The sequence below is a fragment of the Hyperolius riggenbachi genome, chromosome 3 (genome assembly GCF_040937935.1).
Source record: "Hyperolius riggenbachi isolate aHypRig1 chromosome 3, aHypRig1.pri, whole genome shotgun sequence".
In the NCBI taxonomy this organism is placed as follows: Eukaryota; Metazoa; Chordata; class Amphibia; order Anura; family Hyperoliidae; genus Hyperolius; species Hyperolius riggenbachi.
Window position 1 is genome coordinate 312,612,535 of NC_090648.1, and position 21,935 is coordinate 312,634,469.

Sequence of the window (21,935 nt, forward strand, 5' to 3'; positions counted from 1 at the left end):
CAGCCTCCTGCTCAACAAACACTTTTTTGGCAGTTGGACGGAGCGACTGCCATTCACTAAGTGCTTTAAAAAAAAACATGGGAACCTCCCATGAGGACATGGGCTAGTCAAAAAACCTGTCCGTTCTGTCAGGTTTCTACTACCTACTGTAAGTAAAGGCAACATGGGAGAAGAGTAATTTATGGATCATTTTACTATGGAAGAAACATACTTCTTGTCTGTATATGTTTACATAAATTTTAAGATTTTTGTGACAGTTGTCCTTTAAAATGTCTTAAATAAGATCCATATTTATAGTGTAAAACGTTCAACTCTTACTGAATTATACCCACATTCAGTAAAATATCGATGAATTACAAAAAAAAATAAAACAACATTTTACCGTAAACTGTAGTTTACTTCCGGGAAAAAAAATTATCAAACAGGTCTCAGTGAATTGAACACAATGGCCTCAATTCTAGTAGCTATGTGAGATAAATGTTCTTTTGTAGGTAAAATACCTTATGTGGTATTTTCCTAATTTTTTAGCAATTCTGTAAGATTTTTCTCCATTTCCAAACATGAGGTAAAACATGGCGTAAAACCTGAGGTAATGCATAAAGTGAGGTAAAGCATGAGGTATTTCAGGGGTAAGCATGTAGTAAATAAATAATAGTAGTCTTTAATTGTCTTCTATAAGTTAGGGTAGTGTTTGGAAGATGTTGTTTTTTTTTGAGGGGGGGAATGTGTATTTGATTATGTAGCAACCTATGAAAAGTATGTTTATAGGCATCCCTTATAGAAAAAAATCCAGTAAATATTTGGGGCTTGATTCACAAAAGAGTGCTAACTGTTAGCACGGCCGTTTTTGCGCAATTGAACGGTTTCGCACGCAAATGCGATTTTATTGCGCATAATCGTTATCGTTTTCGCGCAAAACGATAATGATTTCGCGCGTAAATTCCCGTTCAATTGTGCACGAAAATTCGCGATCGTGCGCAAACCAAAACGCCCGTGCTAACAGTTAGCACTCTTTTGTGGATCAAGCCCTTGGAGTTTTATTTCTACTATTCTTTTCTATTACATAGCCTGGATAGGAACGACACTAAAAGAGCAAAAGGAACTCCACTAAAAACTGCAAAATGCACACAAATTTACTTTACCTTCAGGTACAGGCAGGTCTTATGCTGGATACACACGGTGCGTTCGCGCACTCGATTTTCCCGTCGATTCCCGTCGATTCGTTTATTTCCAACATGTCCGATTTTGATTTCGATGGATCGTTAGGTCGATTCGGCATACTTTGCATGCGAATCGACCTAACGATCCATCGAAATCCAAATCGGACATGTTGGAAATAAACGAATCGACGGGAATCGACGGGAATCGACGGGAAAATCGAGCGCGCGAACGCACTGTGTGTATCCAGCATTAAACTGATCGGTAAATTATGTGCTAACATGCTCCCTAATTTCCATGAGAATGGCTATTTTTGGTAATATTAATGCAAATAACCTCACGAATTACCTCATAATTTACCTCATGAGGTAAAACATGACTAAAACCTACCAGAATTGCTAAATGTCATTACCTCATGATGAGGTATATTACCATACATGAGGTAATTTATTTGATAACCCTACCAGAATTGAGGCCAATGTGTCTATTTATTTATTGCTTTGAAGCTTAGGGTGTTTGTGGATCGCTAGAGTGGATGACTTCACAGCTGCCTTTTAAATTCATGCAGAGCTATCCAGACAGCCCCTGATGTGGTCCATTTCTACCACCTTTCATCTCTTGGGTCTTTCTAGTTCAAAGCTAATTGAAGATTAACGTAATGCAATATGTAATGTCAGTCTGACAGCTGTAGACCATTGTGAAATAAATGAATGACTTCACATCTACACACAAGAGAAAAGAATTCACATGTGCTGATATGATTAACTCTATGTGATGGGAAATAACAGGGTCTAGCTCACGGGATGGGCAGTAACTCATCATCAGTGAAGGTATTTTTGGCATCTCATGCAGTCACACATTTAATAAATGCATGAGCATTACGCAGGTGCCAGGAAAACTCCATTCCCTTTGTTTCATGATGAGAAGACATTCCTATGAAAGGCTTTTCTTTCTAGTCTTTCTTTTCTGGTTAAATTGCATTTTAATGAAATCAGTAATTGCATTTGGCATTATTGAATGAAGTGTTACTGGAAGACAGTGTACAAAAAAACAAACCCATATTGACATTCATATGCACATATCTGTGGTCCAAATATGGTCCAAATAATTACCAGATCTCACTATTCCAACAGGTAGTTAGCACTGGTATCTGCTAGGAAGGTCTGAGATAGTTTGGGTTGGAGGTGGTTACTGTTTTTAGTTTACAGTTAGAGTTAGACCACGGTTCATTAAGAGTTGGTATTTAGGCTTAAGTCAAAGAACTGTGTTAGTTTAGGTGTAACAACTGAATGGAAAAAAATGTAGATGCTAGTTCACGTTAAGGAACACAGCAAGAAACCTCATAGGTATGGCACCTTCTTGAACTGCTAGGTTTCCAATAGGTTGTAGTAATCTACGCCCACATTATTTGGCCAATCACAATGCTTGATGCTGTAGGAAGCTACTGTGATTGTAGAACAGTTCCCTATGAGGTTTCCTGCTGAGTCCCCTAATGGCCCATACTCACGGGCAGCAAATGTTGCCTGTCGCCAGCACACGTGAGCGTGTGGGCGACAGGCCGGCGACAGCTCCTCGCCAGGTCCCTCCGCGTACACACGCGGAAGAGGGACCAGCGGCATGACGGAAGCTGTCGCCGACGTTCCTCCTCCCCCCGCCGGAAGCTCGCCGGAAGCTCTGTGTACCTCAATGGAGGTTGCTGTCGCTAGTCTGCGTACTCACTGGTGCTGGGCACTGGAGTTATGCTATAGAATAGCTGAACTCCGGCTTCCATAATTAGCAGAGTTTTATTTAGCAGAGGAAGTGGTGGGGATTTGATATAGAGTACGGCTATTATGTAGCTGAACTCCATTTAGAGGCAGTAGCCCTCAGCAGAGTTAGTTATTGGTGGGGGGAGACAGAGAATAGCAGCGATAGCTATGGGTGGAAGGCTAGTGTTGGGCATTGGTGGAAGGGGACTCTATGTTAGGCAGATAGCGGATAGGAAGTTAGTTTTAGACATAAGTAGGGGGTAAAGATTTCTGTTAGGCATAGATAGGGGAGGGGGGAGATAGTGTTAGGCGTTGGTGGAAGGAAAGTTAGTGTTAGGCGTGGGTAGGGGAGGTGGAATTAGTGTTAGGCGTAGGTAAGGGAGGGGTAATGTGAGAATTGGGTTTGGGTAAATGATAGTAGAAAGTCGGTAAAGTTACATATTCTCTGGACCACCAAGTAACCTAATAAACATGTTAGGATTTCAGGGAGACCTACCTTGCATTAGGCTAGTTAATAAAAGCAATGCTAATGTAAACAGATACGCTGCCTATACCGACTGAATGGATTGATTGTAACTTTTCCCAGGAGTTCCTCTTTAAAAGATGAATTACAGTATTTCCTATTAATATTCTCTTTAGGCCTGGCACAGACTGAAGACAACAGATAATGGAAGCAGTGTTGCTTTTTGCTGTACAGAAGGCAACATAAGCACACAGCTGGTAAATAAATGGTGCCATTAGCTATGGTTGGGATGCCTGACCTCAGAAACCTCTGAATGTTTTCACGCTCTGCAATGTCTGCAGACTAAAGAAGATGAACATCACAGGAATTGCCACAACCAGACTGAATCATGTCAGCACATATGAAGTCCTTTTCCTTGTTAGTGGTAAAAAGCAACCTTTGATCAATTACACCATTCTATATACATTACTGGCATGGCTTCTCAAAGTCAACCATATGCATTACATGCTTACATACTTACTCTCACAATGATCCGCTCAGAGACATGAGCTACCACCAGAGCGGACTCTTTATTACTGACAGCATACAGACCTACCACCAGCATGAAATACCTGTAGAAATAACCAGAGAAGTGTGTTACATTTAATATGAATAAATACAAATACTATACATCAGTGTATGCCATCCATTGTACCTCTGATCTGGATTTGGTTTTCCTTTCTTCCTCATGTTATTTGCTGTTGTTTCACCAAAGTGTAGCCTTCCCAGTGTTACTTTAGTGACCTGGTCTGGGGGCAAATTTACCCTATAGAGAAACAGAGGTTTTTATTGTATTCTTTTAAATAAAACTGCACATAAAATAACGGTACTTCCGTATTATCCCATCTGGAAAGTTTGGCAGATTTTTGTTAAAGTTCTGTTTGCTCCCCAGGAAGATCTGACCATGTATGGGAAGCTGAAAGTCCCGGCTTTCTGTTGCACCGGGTCCCGAGTCGGTATGATGCTCAGTTCCAAAGTTATGGGGTTTTGAAGGAGGGATGTCCCCTTAACTTGGCTGCAGAAAGTGCAATTACAGAAGTATGGGACGAACACGACATGATAATAAGCAGCACACCCGGTAGGTCGTCTTCTTCCTTCGCAGCATAAATCTGTGTCTTCAAAACTTATGTCAGGTGCCCTGGGTCTCTCATTACAGATGAAGGAGCAGCGCAGCTATGCACCCTCGTCTCCTCTCTGTCTTACCGGTATGGGCAGGAGACTCAATACCACTGTGCTCTCTGCAGAAAAGTGCAGGGGACCCCCCCCCCCAACCTCCCCCCCCCCCCTCTAACTTGGGAGTAAGGCATTGCATTGACTCAGGACCCAGTGCCAAGGAAAGCCGGGACTTTCAGCTTTCCAAAAATGGTTAGATCTGGCTAGGGGATCAAACAGAACTTTAACAAAAAACTGCCAAACTTTCCAGATGTGATAATACACAAGTACCAAAATAACAAGCTACTGGTTGTAGTAATAATGTGTACTGATGCCCAGAGATCTGTGTGTCAACCATTGTGAATGGTGAACCAATCCAACCAAAGTAACTTGTAAGCTCAATTGGGTGGAATAACCTCTAAAAAGTGGTGAAAGTGTCAGCAATAGAATAGCTTTTATCTTAGATACAATTTTAACAAATATGTACCATATTTTTCGGACCATAAGAAGCACTTTTTTCTCAAAAAAATGGGGTGAAAAGTCAATGGCCCATATGCAATTAACCTTTTTCTCCTCAGTTTTCTGATATTTTCACACCTTATCAATAAAATGCCGTTAAAGCCACCAGCAAGCAAGAGAGTCCAACTTACGAATGCCCGCCGAATGAACAACCACTGGCCCATCATGACGACGTCATCGTCATGGAATCCTCGTCCTGTGCTCCCCAGTCCCTGCTTGGCTTTACAGAGTATACAGGTGAGCGGAATCAGCAGTGTGTGTGTCTCACCTTCTCCTGATTGGGTTATTACACACAACCAGCACTAGGTACGAGGGAGAGAGAACATTGCTGAATGCTGCAGTGCCCAGAGCAGGTCAGACACACACTGGGTTTTTAAACTTTAGGACCTGTTCACTCTATGCAATAAAGGTAGTGTATTGCTTGCACAATAATTGTGACATGCCAGGCAAAGCGCTGCAGTATTAAATAAGGAGCTGTTTACCTGACCACGGAAGTATGCCCAACAATTAACTGGGACTATCTCTCCTGATAAAACATTGCTAGTATCTGGGGCTAAAGTTGCATAAGGCAGTGTTAACACTGGGTAAGCATTTGCAATATATTAGAGGACCAACGTATGTTAGGGATCCTGTAAATTAGACTTATTCAAAAGGGTAGGTTAGCATTGGGCATTTATGAAACAAAGAGTTAAAGGGAACCTGAAGTCAGAGGAATACGGATGCTGCCATCTTCATTCCTTTGTAGACAATGCCTGTTGCCTGGCTGTCATCCTGAGCTTCAGGCTTTTGTTGTTTTGAGTCACACACCTGCAACAAGCATGCAGCCAGTGGAGTCAGACCAGAGTCACAGCATCTGATCTGCAGGCACATTCTGTACCAGTAACAGAGGCAGAGCATCAGCACAGAAATCAGGCAATAGGCATTGGAGAATCAAGATTGGGAGCTACTTTGGCTGAAGGGAGCAGGACCCTAGCGCCCACTGTCACTAGGGCTTATTTTAGGGGGATGTCTTATATTTCGAGTATACTCGAAATACCGGTATATGCTAGGGTTTATTTTAACAGGAGGTCTTAAATTCGGGGAAACACGGTATGTCACTTCTTAAACTGTCGGAATCTGACTGAATCTGATATATGAAGCAGTGAGAACTATAAAAAGTAGATAAAAAAGCAAGGACACTAATGCATAACATTCACCCACTGAGAGGTAAGTTTACACTTTATATTACACAACAAAACAGCTGTTCTGAGCATCCATCATATCTGTGAAAACTATGATAAAAGGTGCTTCTTACTTAACAGGATTAAAGGGTCTCTTGCTGCGATCTGACTGAGACTGTTCAATGGTGATTGTCTGGTTCGTAGCTTCAACCTATGGGCACATAAATGGCAGATGAAATTCAATGTTAAAAAAATGTAAAGTCATGCATTTTGGTCGTACCAATGGTTTAGCACCATACAAAATAAATGGGATACAGATGGGGACATCAATATTGGAGAAGGACTTAGGAGGACTTAGGAGTACTCATCGACAACAAGTTAAATAGTCGTAAGGCCACGTCTGGAATATGGAATTCAGTTCTGGGCACCACATTACAGGAAAGATATTGCAGTTTTAGAGCAGGTGCAGAGACGAGCAACAAAGTTGATACGAGGGATGGAAGGTCTCACTTAGCAAGAAAGGCTAAATAAACTGGGTTTATTTAGTCTAGAGAAAAGACGCCTCAGAGGGGATCTAATTAACATGTATAAATACATCAGAGGGCAATATAAAAGCTTGGCGGATAAGCTTTTTGTCCCTAGGCCTTCATAGTGCGGTAATGTAAACCTTGTTTGTGTCGGTAAACTGAATGAAGTGTATTCATGAAAAAAAAAAAGGGGGATGTTATCGCCAACAAAGACCTGGCGAGTTTGCTCTACACAGTAGCATTTTAGGTGACAAATGGAGCCCTTTGAACTTAATGTTATGGATACAGAAGAGGAAGGGTGGTTGTAGTATCACCCAGGTTTTTAGAAATCGCACAGAGTTAGATAATAATAAATAATTATAAAATATTATAATAAATATATATATTATTATTATTATTGTTTATAAAGCGCCAACATATTCCGTGGCGCTGTACAATGTAAGAAAACAAACAAGGAATACATAATGATACAGACAATGATATACATCATATATGAACACTTTTACAAAATACAGAGCTGATGATTACAATAGCAAATTTAACATGATGACTAAAATGTATAAATGTACAACAGAGTGCAAGCAATTAAAATAACATTCCATGACACAAAAGGGTGAGAGCCCTGCCCTTGCGAGCTTACAATCTAAAGGAAGCTTACAATCGAAAGGATATATTTATATATATATATATATATATATATATATATATATATATATATAAAATTTATAATAAATAAGTCACATGTGTCTAAAACTGCCCACTTCTACCCAGCATGCACCTTGTCATTAGGAAGTCAGCGACAAACTACCGCACTCAGCAAATTATACCAACAGCTTCCCGCACCACACCGCACACTTACCGACTGCTATCGCAATCACCTCGCACTCGGAATTTTTTTAATGAATTCACTGCAAAAACCCTCACTGCTAGCGGTAATTTCCTGTCCTTCTCTGAACTACCGCACTCACTTTTATGAATCGAGGCCTGTGTGCCTTTTAAATTAGCATAGGTATAGACATTATACCATGACTGCTGTTCCTGCACTAGGAATGTTACTTGCATTTTTAGATGATTGTCTTAAAGGACCACTATCTCGAAAATCGTAAAATTTAAAATACATATAAACACATACAGACAAGAAGTATGTTTCTTCTAGAGTTAAATGAGCCATAAATTACTTTTCTCCTATGTTGCTGTCACTTACAGTAAGTAGTAGAAAGCTGACAGAACCAACATGTTTTGGTCTAGCCCATGTCCTCATGGGGGTTCTTAGGGTTTTCTTTATTTTCAAAAGCACTTTGTGAATGTCCGTTGCTTTGTCCAACTGCCAAAAAAGTGTGTAGCGAGCAGGCAGGCTGGCCAGCAGCTTTTTATAAATCCATTTCAGGGAGTGTCTTTAAAAATACCATGCTGAGAATACCCCATGAAGAGATTGACCAGTCCAAAACATGTCAGTTCTGTCAGACTTCTACTGTCTACTGTGACAGCAATATAGGAGAAAGTAATGTATGGCACATTATACTCTGGAAGAAACATACTTATTATTTGTATATGTTTACATGTATTTTAAATTTTACGATTTTTGCGATAGTGGTCCTTTAACCACTTGAGGACCCACCCTTTACCCCCCCTTAAGGACCAGCGCTGTTTTAGGTGATCTGTGCTGGGTGGGCTCTGCAGCCCCCAGCACAGATCAAAGGGCACTCAGAGCGATCAGATCGCCCCCCTTTTTTCCCCACTAGGGGGATGATGTGCAGGGGGGGTCTGATCGCTCCTCCTGGCTGGCATTTTGCGGGGGAGGGGGCACCTCAAAGCCCCCCTCCGCGGCGAAATCCTCCCCCTCCCTCTCCTACCTGCCACCCCCGGGAGATCTGGGCTGCACAGGACGCTATCCGTCCTGTGCAGCCAGTGACAGGACGTCCCCTGTCACATGGAGGCGATCCCCGGCCGCTGATTGGCCGGGGATCGTCGATCTGCCTTACGGCGCTGCTGCGCAGCAGCGCCGTACAAATGTAAACAAAGCGGATTATTTCCGCTTGTGTTTACATTTAGCCTGCGAGCCGCCATCGGCGGCCCGCAGGCTATTCACGGAGCCCCCGCCGTGAATTGACAGGAAGCAGCCGCTCGTACGAGCGGCTGCTTCCTGATTAATTAGGCTGCAGCTGGCGACGCAAAACTGCGTCGCTGGTCCTGCAGCTGCCACTTTGCCGACGCACGGTATAAGCGTGCGGTCGGCAAGTGGTTAAGTCCCCTTTCTTATTGCACTCTCTCTGCCACTAGCAATACCTTACATGAAAAAAACAAGATCCACGAGGGAACTGCACACCTACCATGGAGGTGCAGGATTAGAAATATCAAATTGTAAAATCCAGATAATCCGTACACTCTGTATGAACCAAGTTCAAAGTTTTAATCAGAATATCGTGACATACGCCATTCCATCGACCAACGATTCGTTTCGGGGCCACGCAGGGTCCCCTTTGTCTAAGGGGACCCTGCGTGGCCCCGAAACGAATCGTTGGTCGATGGAATGGCGTATGTCACGATATTCTGATTAAAACTTTGAACTTGGTTCATACAGAGTGTGCGGATTAACTGGATATTACATGAAAAAAAAACTGTTGAAAAAGCCTGTAGCATAATATCTTCATGAAACTGAAAGGTGAATTCACATTTCCATTAAACTAATAAAAGGAGGTTTTTTTTTTTTTTTTTACTGAAGATATTATATTGTTGACTTGAAAATGCACTTTGTTGGTCTTCACAAAAATAAAAAGTGGTCTACATGACAGAGTGTCCTTACTACTTCCAATAGATGTTCTTATTTCAATATCAGCAGCCCGCCCATGCAAAGATACTGTATTTACAGATAAGTAACCTGCCTTTTTATTTCTGAAAACGATGAAGCAGTAAGCTTCTGCACTCTGAGGTAAAGGCCTGCCGCTTTCCATAGGCTGCTCAGTGGATTATGTGACTCTCCTCAGAGCTACAGCAGTTATTATTATTCCAATAATACAATGTATCTGTGCACTCACACAATCAAAGTCCCAAAAGGCAAAATTAGAGTCCTTTGCTTAACTAAAAACTTGGATCGCAGCATCAGTCATCAAGCATAAGATGCAAATTCTGATATTCCTCCAAAACACTGCGCTCACAATTTCAATAAATCTTGATTTGGACTTGCACTTGATTACATTTGGAGGATTTTATAGCTGTCTGGCAGCCACACTTCATGGTGAGCATCTGTGAGACCCTGTATTGTGGTGGATACACAACGAATATCATTCACAGCACTGGGTGATGTGGGAAGAGGCAATATACTAATACAGTATTACGCTATGTTGCATCTTTTGTTTTTCTCTGAGTGACATCATTGGAAGAAAGATTTGTTGAAATTGTGAGCGCAGTGTTTTGGAGGAATATCCGTTATTATTATTTAGTATTTATATAGATTTGACATCTTCCGCAGTGCTGTACAGAGTATATTGTCTTGACTTAACTGTCCCTCAGAAGAGCTCACATTCCTATCCTAACTATAATCATACAGACACATGCAGAACATACAATCTCCATGCAGATAGTACCCTGGCCGGAATTTGAAGCGAGGATCCAGCGCTGCAAGGCAAGAGTGCTAACCACTATGCCAACGTGATGCCCAGTTAGCAAATTATTCTATGAAAAAGTCTAATGTCAGACTTGCTTTAAGAGGCTGAAGAATTAAAGTGGGCCCAAATAAAAAATACAATATTTAAGAAATAAAATCTATTTTCTAACTTATAATAATAAATAGCAGCCTTTTTTCAGCTGCATGATGACAAATAAAAATAATTTGCATTTATTGGAGGAACCTCTTCCTTCCTTTCATATTGCCGGGGCAGAATCTGGCAGACTGGTGAAGGAGATGAAAAAAACAAAAACAAAACACAGACTGCTACTGATGATATCACAGGGGAGGTGATCTCAGCTTGTGGGAGATTTCACATAGACGACACCCTGTGAGGGAGGGTAGCTGATGAAAAACACACCAATGATCTAAAACCTCAGAAGTAATGGCTGCCACCTGTATAACCCTAGTTATGAAAAGAGAAGGGTGAAAAGCATGCACTGAAATGCTCATAGGCTTGAAGCAGTGTTTATTTATCTTTGTATGTGTCAGAGTGGTGCAACTAAATATTTTGAATTAAAAAAATGTTTAGTTTGGGTCCGATTTAAATTATTAGCACATTTAACTCATCTTAAAAATGTTAAAAGAAAGAACTTCTAGCTATATCTGTTAGAGTATGTCCACAAATTTGAAGTAGCAGCAATAGCTAGGATCATGAACATGTCAACTTCTGTTAAAGATCAGAAGTGAAGCTGAACTAATACAGTAAGTAAAAAAAAGCACTTATAAATCCTTGTCGGTACCTCTATACTCCTGAACACCCTGCAAACCCTAAAACCTCATTCATGTTAGGTACATTTTTTACAAAGCTAGATTGCAATGTGTATGGTCACAGCAGATCCAATGAACAAACCGCTCTTTCCGTCCATAGACATTTTTGTATCTGTTGGTGTCAATTGTTGCATGCTTCTGACATTAGACAACAAGGGAGATCTAATATTGGAAGTAGAGTATTACACCACGTTAGCCATCAATAAAAGGATGACGTTTTGAATCAGGATGATACCATTTAAAAGCTTTTGGCTAACAAGCCTTCTTCAGACTCAACTGTGATAGTTGTGGTTGAGTAAACAAAGGGTCTTATCTATCTGCCATAAATTAGCCAACATCCTTTCAAGACTCCTTTGGATGTTGTGTTGTAATTAAAAAGTTTTGAATCAGGATGATATAATTTACTTAAAGAGGAACTGTAGTGAAAATAACAATGAATAAAATTGCTTATTATTTACAATATTCATTTATAGATTATTTAGTCATTGTTTACCCATTGTGAAATCTCTCCTCTCCCTGATTAACATTCTGAAATTTATCACAGGTGGTGACATCTTTAGTTCTGCCAGATGATCTGTACGGAATGTTTGTTACTGCAAGTTCTATGCAAAGAGGGAGATATTGCTTGCTTGGCAGTTGGAAAAAGACGCAGTTTCCCACAATGCACCGAGGTTCACACACAGCAAACTGTCAGGACCTTGGTCATGACATTACACTGTGGGAGGGGTTTCACCACAATATCAGCCATGCAGTCCCGCACCCTCCCCTCCCCTTCCCCAGTGATCTAATTGAGAAAAGGAATAGATTTCTCGTTGAAAAGGTAGTATCAGCTACTGATTGGAACGAAGTTCAATCCTTGGTTAAAGTTCCTCTTTAAAACAAAAAGGGTAAGCTTTCGGGTTACTCTTGATATAAGTTCGATTTTATTCAATAAGACCAGTGCCACAAATACTCCATTCTGAGAGCTTTTTACACGATGGCAATTAGAAGCCGTGTTTGCAGAGCTCTTGATGAAGGATCTATATTTTAACATATGTCAGAGTATAAGGTAGCACTCTTCTAACACCTGTTGTGAATTTTTGAGAAAAACGTAATACTTTGCAAGGATTAACGGTTTTGTATACATGCTGTACAGCTTAAGACACAATTACACAGCATTCCTAAAATGGCCTGACAGGAGTGTGGAAGCTTTCTGCTAATCAGAGGATTAGTCCAGGTGCTGAAAATAAACAACACATACTCCAGCCCTGTGCAGCTAATTACTCCTGCAGCCAGGTGACATTTCATGTACAGTGTTATGGCAACAGGGTACAGCGAGTGCTGCTGCCACGGTTGCAGAAAAATAGAATTTAAGCTTACTGTCAGCTTTGGAAACTCTTAGCTGGCTGAAATCCATATGGAAAGAGATTTGTCAATAACATTAAATAAGTAAAAGATTTTTTTTAGCACGGATGTATGTGTGTCACAATGTTATAAAGAATAGTTGTAAGGCTATGACAGAGGGAATTATGTAGTGCTTCCCACTACTTACAGTAGGTAAGTATCCAAATCTTACCCTTCTTTGATAACAGGTTTGCTTTAACATTTACTGCTTGCATCCAGCAGGTGGCAAATCTCAAGAAGGAGCTCTAGTGGGGAGAGGCACGTTAAAGTGTTGTGGCTCTGAGATCAGATCACTGCACAAGCAGGAATCCAATTAGCCAATTAAGTGGTTGCATTGCATTGCAGAAAGTCATGCAGTAAGGCAGGGAACACACTTGCAGGGCCGTTTCCCCTGCGTTTCCGGGTTTTGCGGTCGCGTCTAACGCGTGCGTTTCCGCGTTTATGCGATTGCATGGCATGTACTGCCATGCAACGTGCGGAAAAAAGCAGAAAACTGTGCGTTTAGAAAACGCGGAGAAAAACGCGAACGCAAATGCGCACAAACGCATGCGGCACAGCGTTTCCTGCGCTAGGCTATTAATTTCAATAGCCTCTAAAATCGTGCGCGTTTTGCCGTTCACGGCAAAACGCGCAAAAACGCATGTAGTGTGTTCCCTGCCTTACAGATCAAGAGCTCAGCCACTTCCTGCAAAATGGACTTTAATAAAGATCTATTTATGCACTAATTAGTGCAAATAGGATGTTTTACAAATGTCCACTGTTCCCAAATGCACATGCACCATGACAGCAAGAGCATGTGCCTGTGCCCATTGTAACCCTTCAATGCATGGCATAAAGTGGTTAAATTAATGTTCATATCAAACACCAGAATATGGAAATATGTTATGTTCATGATTTTGACTGTGGTGCAATTGCTGGTTCCAGATTAAACCCAAGTTTGAGTACATCTCTAATTGCTGATTTTCTGGCACTCTCACTCACAATGGTTAAAAATTACCAAGAATGGTGTGGAAAAATAAAAAAACATCCACTGAAAATCATTTCTGCAGACAGAAACACCATGGGCCCATATGCAATTAACTTTTACTCCTGAGTTTTCTCCTAATTTTTCATCTTTAAAATACATTGGCGGCTTCTGTGCATGTGCGCCACACGAGGCCCAGCTCACGTGGCCGGTAGTGTTATGCGCGGGTTCTATGTTCTGCACAGAAACCGCCTACCTGGCCAAGTCAGCGACTACTATAGAGGGGACCCCAGAAGAGCGGCTGGCAGCATATCTGCAGCAAGGGACACAGAGACTGCAAGGGGCTGGAGGAAGCACCAGGTAAGTAGATCAGCATTTATTATTTCTGGCTCATGTATCCTATAAAGACTAGAAAAACATAGCTTGGTCTGATGAATCTCAGTTTCTGCTCAGATACACAGATGGTTATATCAGCTTTTTAATATCAGAGTTTGAATCCATGGATGCAGCCTGCCTTGGGTCAGCAGTCCAGGCTAGAAATGATTGTGGATGTAGTAGAACATAAATTCATGGCATGAATGTACGATTGAGCTGCAGAATTCGTTCCCATAGAGTAGAATCTCAAAATAATGTCTGTAAAATCTTTTTGCGTCCATGCCATGAAGAACTGAGGCTGTATTGAGGGCAAAGCGACACTCTACTCAGCATTTGTATAGTGTTTTTAATAAAGTGCTTATGTAAATGTAATCCTAATCATGTTTTTATTGGCGGGGGTGGTAGAAATCTGGGGGGGTGGGGCACCAAAGTCTAGTTTTTTCTCCGATCATTGTGAAACCTAAGGCTGCACCCTGCTTCTCATAATACCACATTTCCCTCTTTAGTAACTTTTTGCAAGTATTATCCCCATATTTATATACAGTACCCAAATACAAAGCTACAAAAAGCATCTTACCTTGACTCCAAATACTTTCAAGGAGAAACTCTCAATTGGACTTAGTCCCAGCTGCGTTTTGAAATATTTAGGGTTCCCGAGGACCCGTATATGAACGGTGACCTGGAAATGGTTTTTCTTCTGGCAAACATAGGCATCGTCTACAGTTGAGAAGTTAAACCCTTTGTCTGTGATCACTTGGTATCCCACAGTAGTACTGAAATAAAGAGTACACTGTTATGGGGACACATTCAGATCTATACATGTGCATGTTACACTGTAGATAAGCAGAGGCTGGTTGGATTTATGTTCATTGCACTATCCTTGTTCTCATCTATTCCTAGACAATCACAACCCCATACATCCTCACACAAATATGCCAAAACAGCAGATTGCTACTGCCACCTGAAAGTAGTCCTCTGCCATAAGAAATTGAAGTTTCAGTTAGTAGTAACTGCCCACCAAGAAGCAAGGATGAAGTGCTCCTAAAAAGGACTGCGGCTGCAAAATTTTCAACTTCCCGGCAAAGTTGCCCCCGGCCACTATGCATCACAGTAAATGTGAGAACATCTCTGTACCCACGTCCACAGACAAAAAAACGTGGCACGCATAGCAGCAGACGCATGCGCAACTTCTCTGGGAAGCTGAAAATGCAGCTGGAGAAGATGGTGGATCCCATACAGACCAGGAGGAGAGGAACAGCATCCCGTAGGTAAGTAATGATGCTCACCTCAAACTCCCCCCCCCTCCATACAGGTGCTCAGTTGCCTTCAAGTGAGTCAAGCATTGGGGTCGACTTATAAACAAGGTTGACTTATAGTTCGAGGAAATATGGCAATATAAAGAAAATATTAATTAAATTATATTTAAAGGGTATCCGGAGTGACATGTGACATGATGAGATAAATGAGATGTGGCTGTAGAATGCAAAACATATTAGTAACTAGGCTGTTTTACTTTTATTGCCTGAAAGAGTTGCTTTTCAGACATGCAAGCGACAGCTCTTGTCTTGTTGGTAACTTGTCGGGAATATAGTAAGATTCACTGAGCAAATTATAGCCATAAAAGTTATCCTGGCAGAATACAACTTCTAAGGGCAGGGGAGAGATAGAAAAAGGCCAATAGTTCATTTATTTTAACTCTTGGAAACTTAATAGACTGCCATTGAGCAGAGACCATAAAACATTTAATCTAGTTTATAAATGTTTACAAATAAAATAAAAACATGGGATATTTAAAAAAACGCCATTTTAGGAGTAGGAGGATAAATATAAGTGTCTATCTCATCCGTTTATTTTCACCTCGGGTTCACTCAGAAGGGGAAAAAAAAGACTTATACAGCACCAGTCTATATTTATGGCAATTTTATACCAAATGTGGACTTTCCCTTTAGTTATAGAGACTAACCACCGGTATGTATTTCCCCAGACTGTTGTGTACAAATGAACAAAGTATGCATTACTATCTTATTTATTTTTAACTTGTTTAGCTGAATTAAGGAGCAAGGTACAACTGCTACAACAGAAGAAGACTTACATTGGCTCAGACAGGGTATTGTATAAAGTACCCCAGTGTGCTGTCTGGTAGGGCTTCCATGTCAGTGACTGGTAACTTTTATCCATCAGAGGAGCACCTTGCCCATCACTTTCATAGTCGTGAGCATCCATTACACAGTCTGCAGATGGTGCTACAATGACAACAATGGCTTCAACAAAGGTCCGGAACAAATTACCAGTATTATATTATCATAGCTATACAGTATAACAAATACAATCTCACAATTAACTCAATGCTCCACTATTTAGTTACGCTTTAACATTTATCTATTCTTTTTGCACAGTGCTTTATATTCATAGTGTGAATAAACATACAAAAATAGGTTCTTCCATTATTTATATCTGTTACTGCACCTCTTCCATCACAAAATATTCAATTTACTAATACTGTTTGCAAAGTCCAAACTCTTCAAATGGTTTATTGTACATCATATTTTTTAGAAGAAATATTTTGATAATTATGGGATGGCAAGTCCCTAAAAGTAGCATCTAGAATTCTCTATAGGAAGAATTATAATGAGATTTTGGAAAAGTACATAACTATTCAGAGTTAAAATGCTTTCAGATATCCCGCTGAAAATATTTAGATAGAGCAGAGTACAGCCAGAAACTTCTAGAAGTGCCTGCACCAGTAAAAGGAAGATTGGGATCTAATTGGCTGCGAGGAGGAACATTTCTAAGTTGTTTTGCTCCAGTTTCATAACCAAGACAAACTCTGTAGAAAACATTGCTCAGAGAGATCTGATTGCAGTGATACTTTTTAAATTGAAGCAACAGAGTTTGAATTGTTACATAAACAGTGAGAAAATAACTAACAAAATGCTGGCAATAGAAAGCAGTAGGACTGAGTAGTGCAATGTGATATAAGCTGTACCTCTGCTTGTGCGCTAACATTATGTCTTTCTGCTCATACTCCAAGCATACCCTTCAACGAGTGGACCTTATGAAGTGTACATACAAAACTGTCACTGGGAAATTAGGAAGCAGGGTGAGCTAAAAAACGGCTCACCCTGCTCCTGCAAAAGTCTCAGTGGCGTAAATTACTTTTCCCCCTCCCGGCCGCCATGCACTTAGGGGAAAGGCGGAATACAGCTGCCGGCTGAATTATGCTGTTTTTAAAGTAATTTGGGCTCGGTCTTTTGACTGTGCCCAAATTACTGTCTGAGAGCCCCTATAGCTGTAATTCTTATTATGGCCTATGGCGTGCCTAAATCTCTAGCGCCATTTTTTTAACAGAACTGTGAGGCCAATTTATCATGGCCGGTGCATAAAAACATGGAGCAGATTGTCCAAGCAGCCCATGAGATTTCAGTTGCTCAATAGAACTAGCATTCTGTATGGCCGTTGTGCGTAAGATCTATACTCTTTTCCAGTTTTTGCATGGATCCTAATAAATCATCCTCTTTGTGAACAATTTATGCTGATTTCATTTAAAATAATGCAAAATTACTTTGTCTTGTATCGACATTCCATGTTTGCTGCCAGTTGTCCCTGTCTTCCAGTTGAGAATATTTCCTTTTCTTGGATGAGGAAAGTGCAGTCCTTGAAAAAATGAAAATAAATACAATCACTGAGCAATACTGCTATAAGGAGAGGGAAGGCTCTGGGTCCTAAAGAGCGCCTTCCTGTTTCTTTTTCTGGTCCCATCATCCTGCGCTGGCTTTCATGTTAGCAGTCTTGGACCGCTCGATTGAAGACTGCTCTCTGCCCCTGCTCCCGAAGACGGGTCGCTCCGTACTGCACATGCACGAGCACACTGCCTCGCACGCTCACACATGCACAGCATGGAGCTTTGGGAGCACTCGGGCTCCCAAAGACCTCCGAAGCCTCCTTGTGGTGGGAGATTTCAACCCGGGATACAGCACTGGTACGCGGGAACCGTGAGAAAACCGGGACGGCTCATTAGGACCTAGAAGCTTCCCTTTCCTTGGGTAAATATCTGTTGTTTTTTTTGTTGGTTTTTTTTATTATTTTATTTAGCTTCAGACTTGCTTTAAATTGATCCCAAGGTGAGAGTTATATGGAGGCTTCCATATTTATTTCCTTTTGAGCAATACCAGTTGCCTGGCTGTCCTGCTGATCCTTTGCTTCTAAAACTTTTAGCCATAGACCATGAACAAACATGCAGCAGATCAGGTGTTTGATAATACTGTCAGAACTGCATGCTTGTTTCTGGTGTACTTAAGACACTACTGCAGCCAAACAGACCAGCAGGGATGCCAAGCAGCTGGTATTATTGAAAAGGAAACAAATATGGTAGCCTCCATATCACCCTCACCTCGGATTCACTTTAAATGTACTGTCCATTACTTTCTATACAGATTTAGAGAACACTGACCCAAGATGTGTCATATTGGTCTTTTTGTGGCAAATTATTACATAAGGAAACAATGAAAATATATGTTCACACAGAAAACACACAGACACACGTTCCTTTTTAAACAATTATAGTTCCAGAGTCTCTCATTGAAGATGTGATTCAATTGACAAGCATCTTGCTTCTAATGTCTGTACACAGTTAGCCTGGCAAAGCATGTTAAATTGCTAAGAACAAACTACTGTAGGCTTTCTTTTAGTAAAATACTTGGTGATTTCTGAGCAAGTTGCCAAGCATGGGGCGGTCTTCAGTATTTTGGCTTTTTTTTTTTTATTTATTTTTTTCATTTATTTATTTTTTCAAATTTTACATTATTCATTTATTGGTATTCCTCAGTAGCAAGGAACCCATTGATCAGTTCATTGACCAATAAGAAACACCTAGTAAATACGAGAGTTCATTGAAGTGCCGCCGTAGTATTACGTAGGGAACCTCTTCATCTTTGAATCTGCCACACGGCTCCCCACTAGTCCATTGATCGGGGGAGGATTCTCACTGGTCCAGTCAATGAACCAATGGGGAGCCATGGCAGGAGATTTAAAAAAAAAACGTACTTTTCTTTACTTGAGATTAAACCATAAACAGAATGTTCAAAGCTAAAGAAACATAACTACTTTAGCACCACAGGTCTATTATTAAAATTGAGGCAGGGAACACACTTGACGGTTTTCGTGCGCGTTTTCTGCACAGAAAAACTGAGAACTCATGTTAATCAATGAGCAAGTTCACACTTAATATGTTGTTCACACGCAGAAAAAAAACAACTGACAGCCTCAATTCACTAAGCTTAACTCCTGTCTTTAATAACTCTTCTGAGCTATTTTACAGTTATCACAATTATATCACCATGGTGATAACTGTAAAGAATCAGAATTAGAATCAGAATCATTTATTTCGCCAAGTACAACGGGTTGTACCTGGAATTATTTTTGGCACATACAGGGTCGGTGATGGTACAGCAAAACACAAGCAGTAATGTACATTACATTTAGTAGTGAGTACACAGTGCATGGGGACATAATAATTAGTTACATAGTTACATAGTGGATGGTCCAGAGGGGACATCCAAGTGCTATGTGAGTGGAGTCGCTACCTTCTCTGCAGCGCTCTCAACAGCTCTGCAGCTATTCGGATGCCCTCCAGAATGCCTATAGAAAAAGTAGTGTAGAGAGATAGTAGAGAAGAAAGAGGGAGAGAAAAAAGAAAAGAGAAAGAAAAAGTCCCTGCGGGTTGCGGCAGTGCAGTAGGTGGCTGGTGGCCTAGTTGCATGTCCCAATGGCCGGGCATTAGCCATTTCTGTGGCTTAGTCAGTGCGGTCGGTCAGTCTGGCAGTATAAGGTCCAACAGAGGGGCTGCGGGCACCCAGCTTGATGATGGAGCATATGGCCTCTGGTACCCCTTATGTGCCTTTGGTGTAGAGGCTCTGGTGGCTGCGGCCTGGTCCATGGCCTTGGGCTGGAGGCCTAGAGAGCGACAAAGGGCTGTGGGCGCAGGAGACCTGGCATGATGGAGGAACCCGGGCATTCAGTATCTGTGGTGCTGTGGCTCTGGCAGCGGTGGAGGAGAGCACCTGGGGACCATGCTGGGCTATTAAGGACTGGGACCGGTGGGGATCAGTGGCTTACCGTGCCAGAGGTTGGACAGAGGCTGGTACTGGTCCAGCACGACGATGGAGAGCTACTTGTGTGCGGCCAGGACTTGCCTGCACTGGTCGGAGCAGCTTCAGGGGGCAGCATCCTGTAGAACTGTGGTCCTGTAGATGGAGCAGGAACGTCTCTTCCCCACGTGGCGATGCTCCGAGAGCAAAGGATGGGACCGCTCAGGAGGGATCAGAGCTCCCCCAGCGCCTGGCGGGACCACGTGGGAGGGCCCGTGCAGCCCAAAAGATGGACCGCATTTGACCCCCGATCCGGGGATGGGGCATGCCGGCAGCAAGGACCCACCCGCATCTGCCGACCAGGCTGCAGAGTTTGTTCCGGGGGCTGCAGGTCACAGCGAAGGTGGAGCAGGCTGACGGATGCCTGCCACCCGACGATCCTCCGGCCGCCCACGTGGAGGAGCCGACACAAGAGCCCCGGACCAGCAGACATCTAGCTCCCAGAGCCTTGGTGGCAATGGTGGAGCCGGCTGACGAAGTGTGCAGCAGTGGCAGACACAATGCCGGCGGAGGCCCTCTTCAGGACAGCACCGGGAGCGGACTGGCGAAGGAGGCAGCGCAGGCAATGAGCAACGCTCGGCTGCATGGCGCCCGTCCTGCCCCCCGGCTGCTACAGGTCACCCTGTAGTGCGAAGCTCCCGACATCCCCGAACCGCTGGGCAGCCGCTAGACAGCACGCAATGCTCGCTCCTTCCCTGGATAGAAAGAGGAGATCGGGCAAGTACAGCAGGGGTGGATCAGGGGGAAAAAAAACAAAAAAGTCCGGAGCCCTGTGGCCGCGGCGTCTGAGTCCGGCGCCATCTTGGATATTCCCAGCTCAGAAGAGTTATTAAAGACAGGAGTTAAGCTTAGTGAATTGAGGCCATTTCTGCATGATGACTGCACATTTTGTCAGTTTTCTCTATCAATTACATCAGCTGCTGTGAAAAAACGCGTGCGTTTCCTGCATAGAAACACACTTGGTGTGCAGAAAAAGTACGCAGAAAAACGTGCGCAGAAAACTGAAAGACAAGTGTGTTCCCTGCCTGAATAATATTTTGGTCTTTCCTTTGCACTTGCCAACCAGCAGGGCAATGTTAACCACCTGGTTCACTTTCCTAGATGTTTTATTGCCTGCAACGGTGACTATGAAACCTACAAACCGATTACACTTAATCAGTTGGTACGCATTTTTTTTTCGCCATAGCAGTGCATTATGAAAAATCTTTCAGTTAAAGCGTGTATAGTGTGAGCCATTGGGAAACATGGGCATTACTATGAAAATCAGTTGTCCTTTCAGTTATAACTGAGAGCAACTGATTAAGTGTAAATGGGGCCTTACACAATTATCACATATGATGTAGATATTCTCTTTGGAATAGTCAATTACATGATCCAGAGATCTATCCACAAAGTGCTGCTAATGGAGTGGGAGTTTCTCCCTCTGCCCAGAGCAAACACCTGAGCTTGCCTTATCTTTCAGGAAGGGGGTGGTCAGGATCAGCTTCACAACAAAAGACTTGTTGTTGTCCTCTAAAAGCTCCTCACTCAGTACATCATGTGAGTGATGATTGGATAGGAGGAGAAACCATAGGCTGCTATTCAGCGGGGACACGCGCCTGCGGAACAGGTAATGTATTGCCGCTATCGTCGGTTATTCGAATGCCGCTATCGACGCACACCCGACCCCCAGGCGATCGAGTGACATTTTCCGCTCAGACAGATCACGGGATCGATTTCGAATGGAAATCGGTTGATCGGTCAGCGTTTGCGCATCGATTTCACAGCAGATTCGATCACAGTGATCGAATCTGCTGTGTATCGGCGTGAAATCGAGTAAGTGTATGGGCACCTTAACCAAATTCCATATGACTTTGGCTGGATTTG

General features: G+C 42.2%; 1 protein-coding gene across 1 annotated transcript in view; it reads right to left on the reverse strand.

The window, feature by feature from the left end:
• The window catches only part of MYRFL (myelin regulatory factor like), a 133,328-nt gene that overhangs the window by 77,072 nt on the left and 34,321 nt on the right, over positions 1 to 21,935 (reverse strand). The window contains exons 5-10 of the mRNA XM_068273651.1: positions 17,486 to 17,577; positions 16,016 to 16,166; positions 14,501 to 14,696; positions 6,374 to 6,450; positions 4,064 to 4,174; positions 3,890 to 3,980 (exon numbers count right to left, since the gene is read on the reverse strand). Of these exons, the coding sequence (XP_068129752.1) occupies positions 3,890 to 3,980; positions 4,064 to 4,174; positions 6,374 to 6,450; positions 14,501 to 14,696; positions 16,016 to 16,166; positions 17,486 to 17,577 (718 nt within the window). The remainder of the gene's footprint in view (positions 1 to 3,889; positions 3,981 to 4,063; positions 4,175 to 6,373; positions 6,451 to 14,500; positions 14,697 to 16,015; positions 16,167 to 17,485; positions 17,578 to 21,935) is intronic.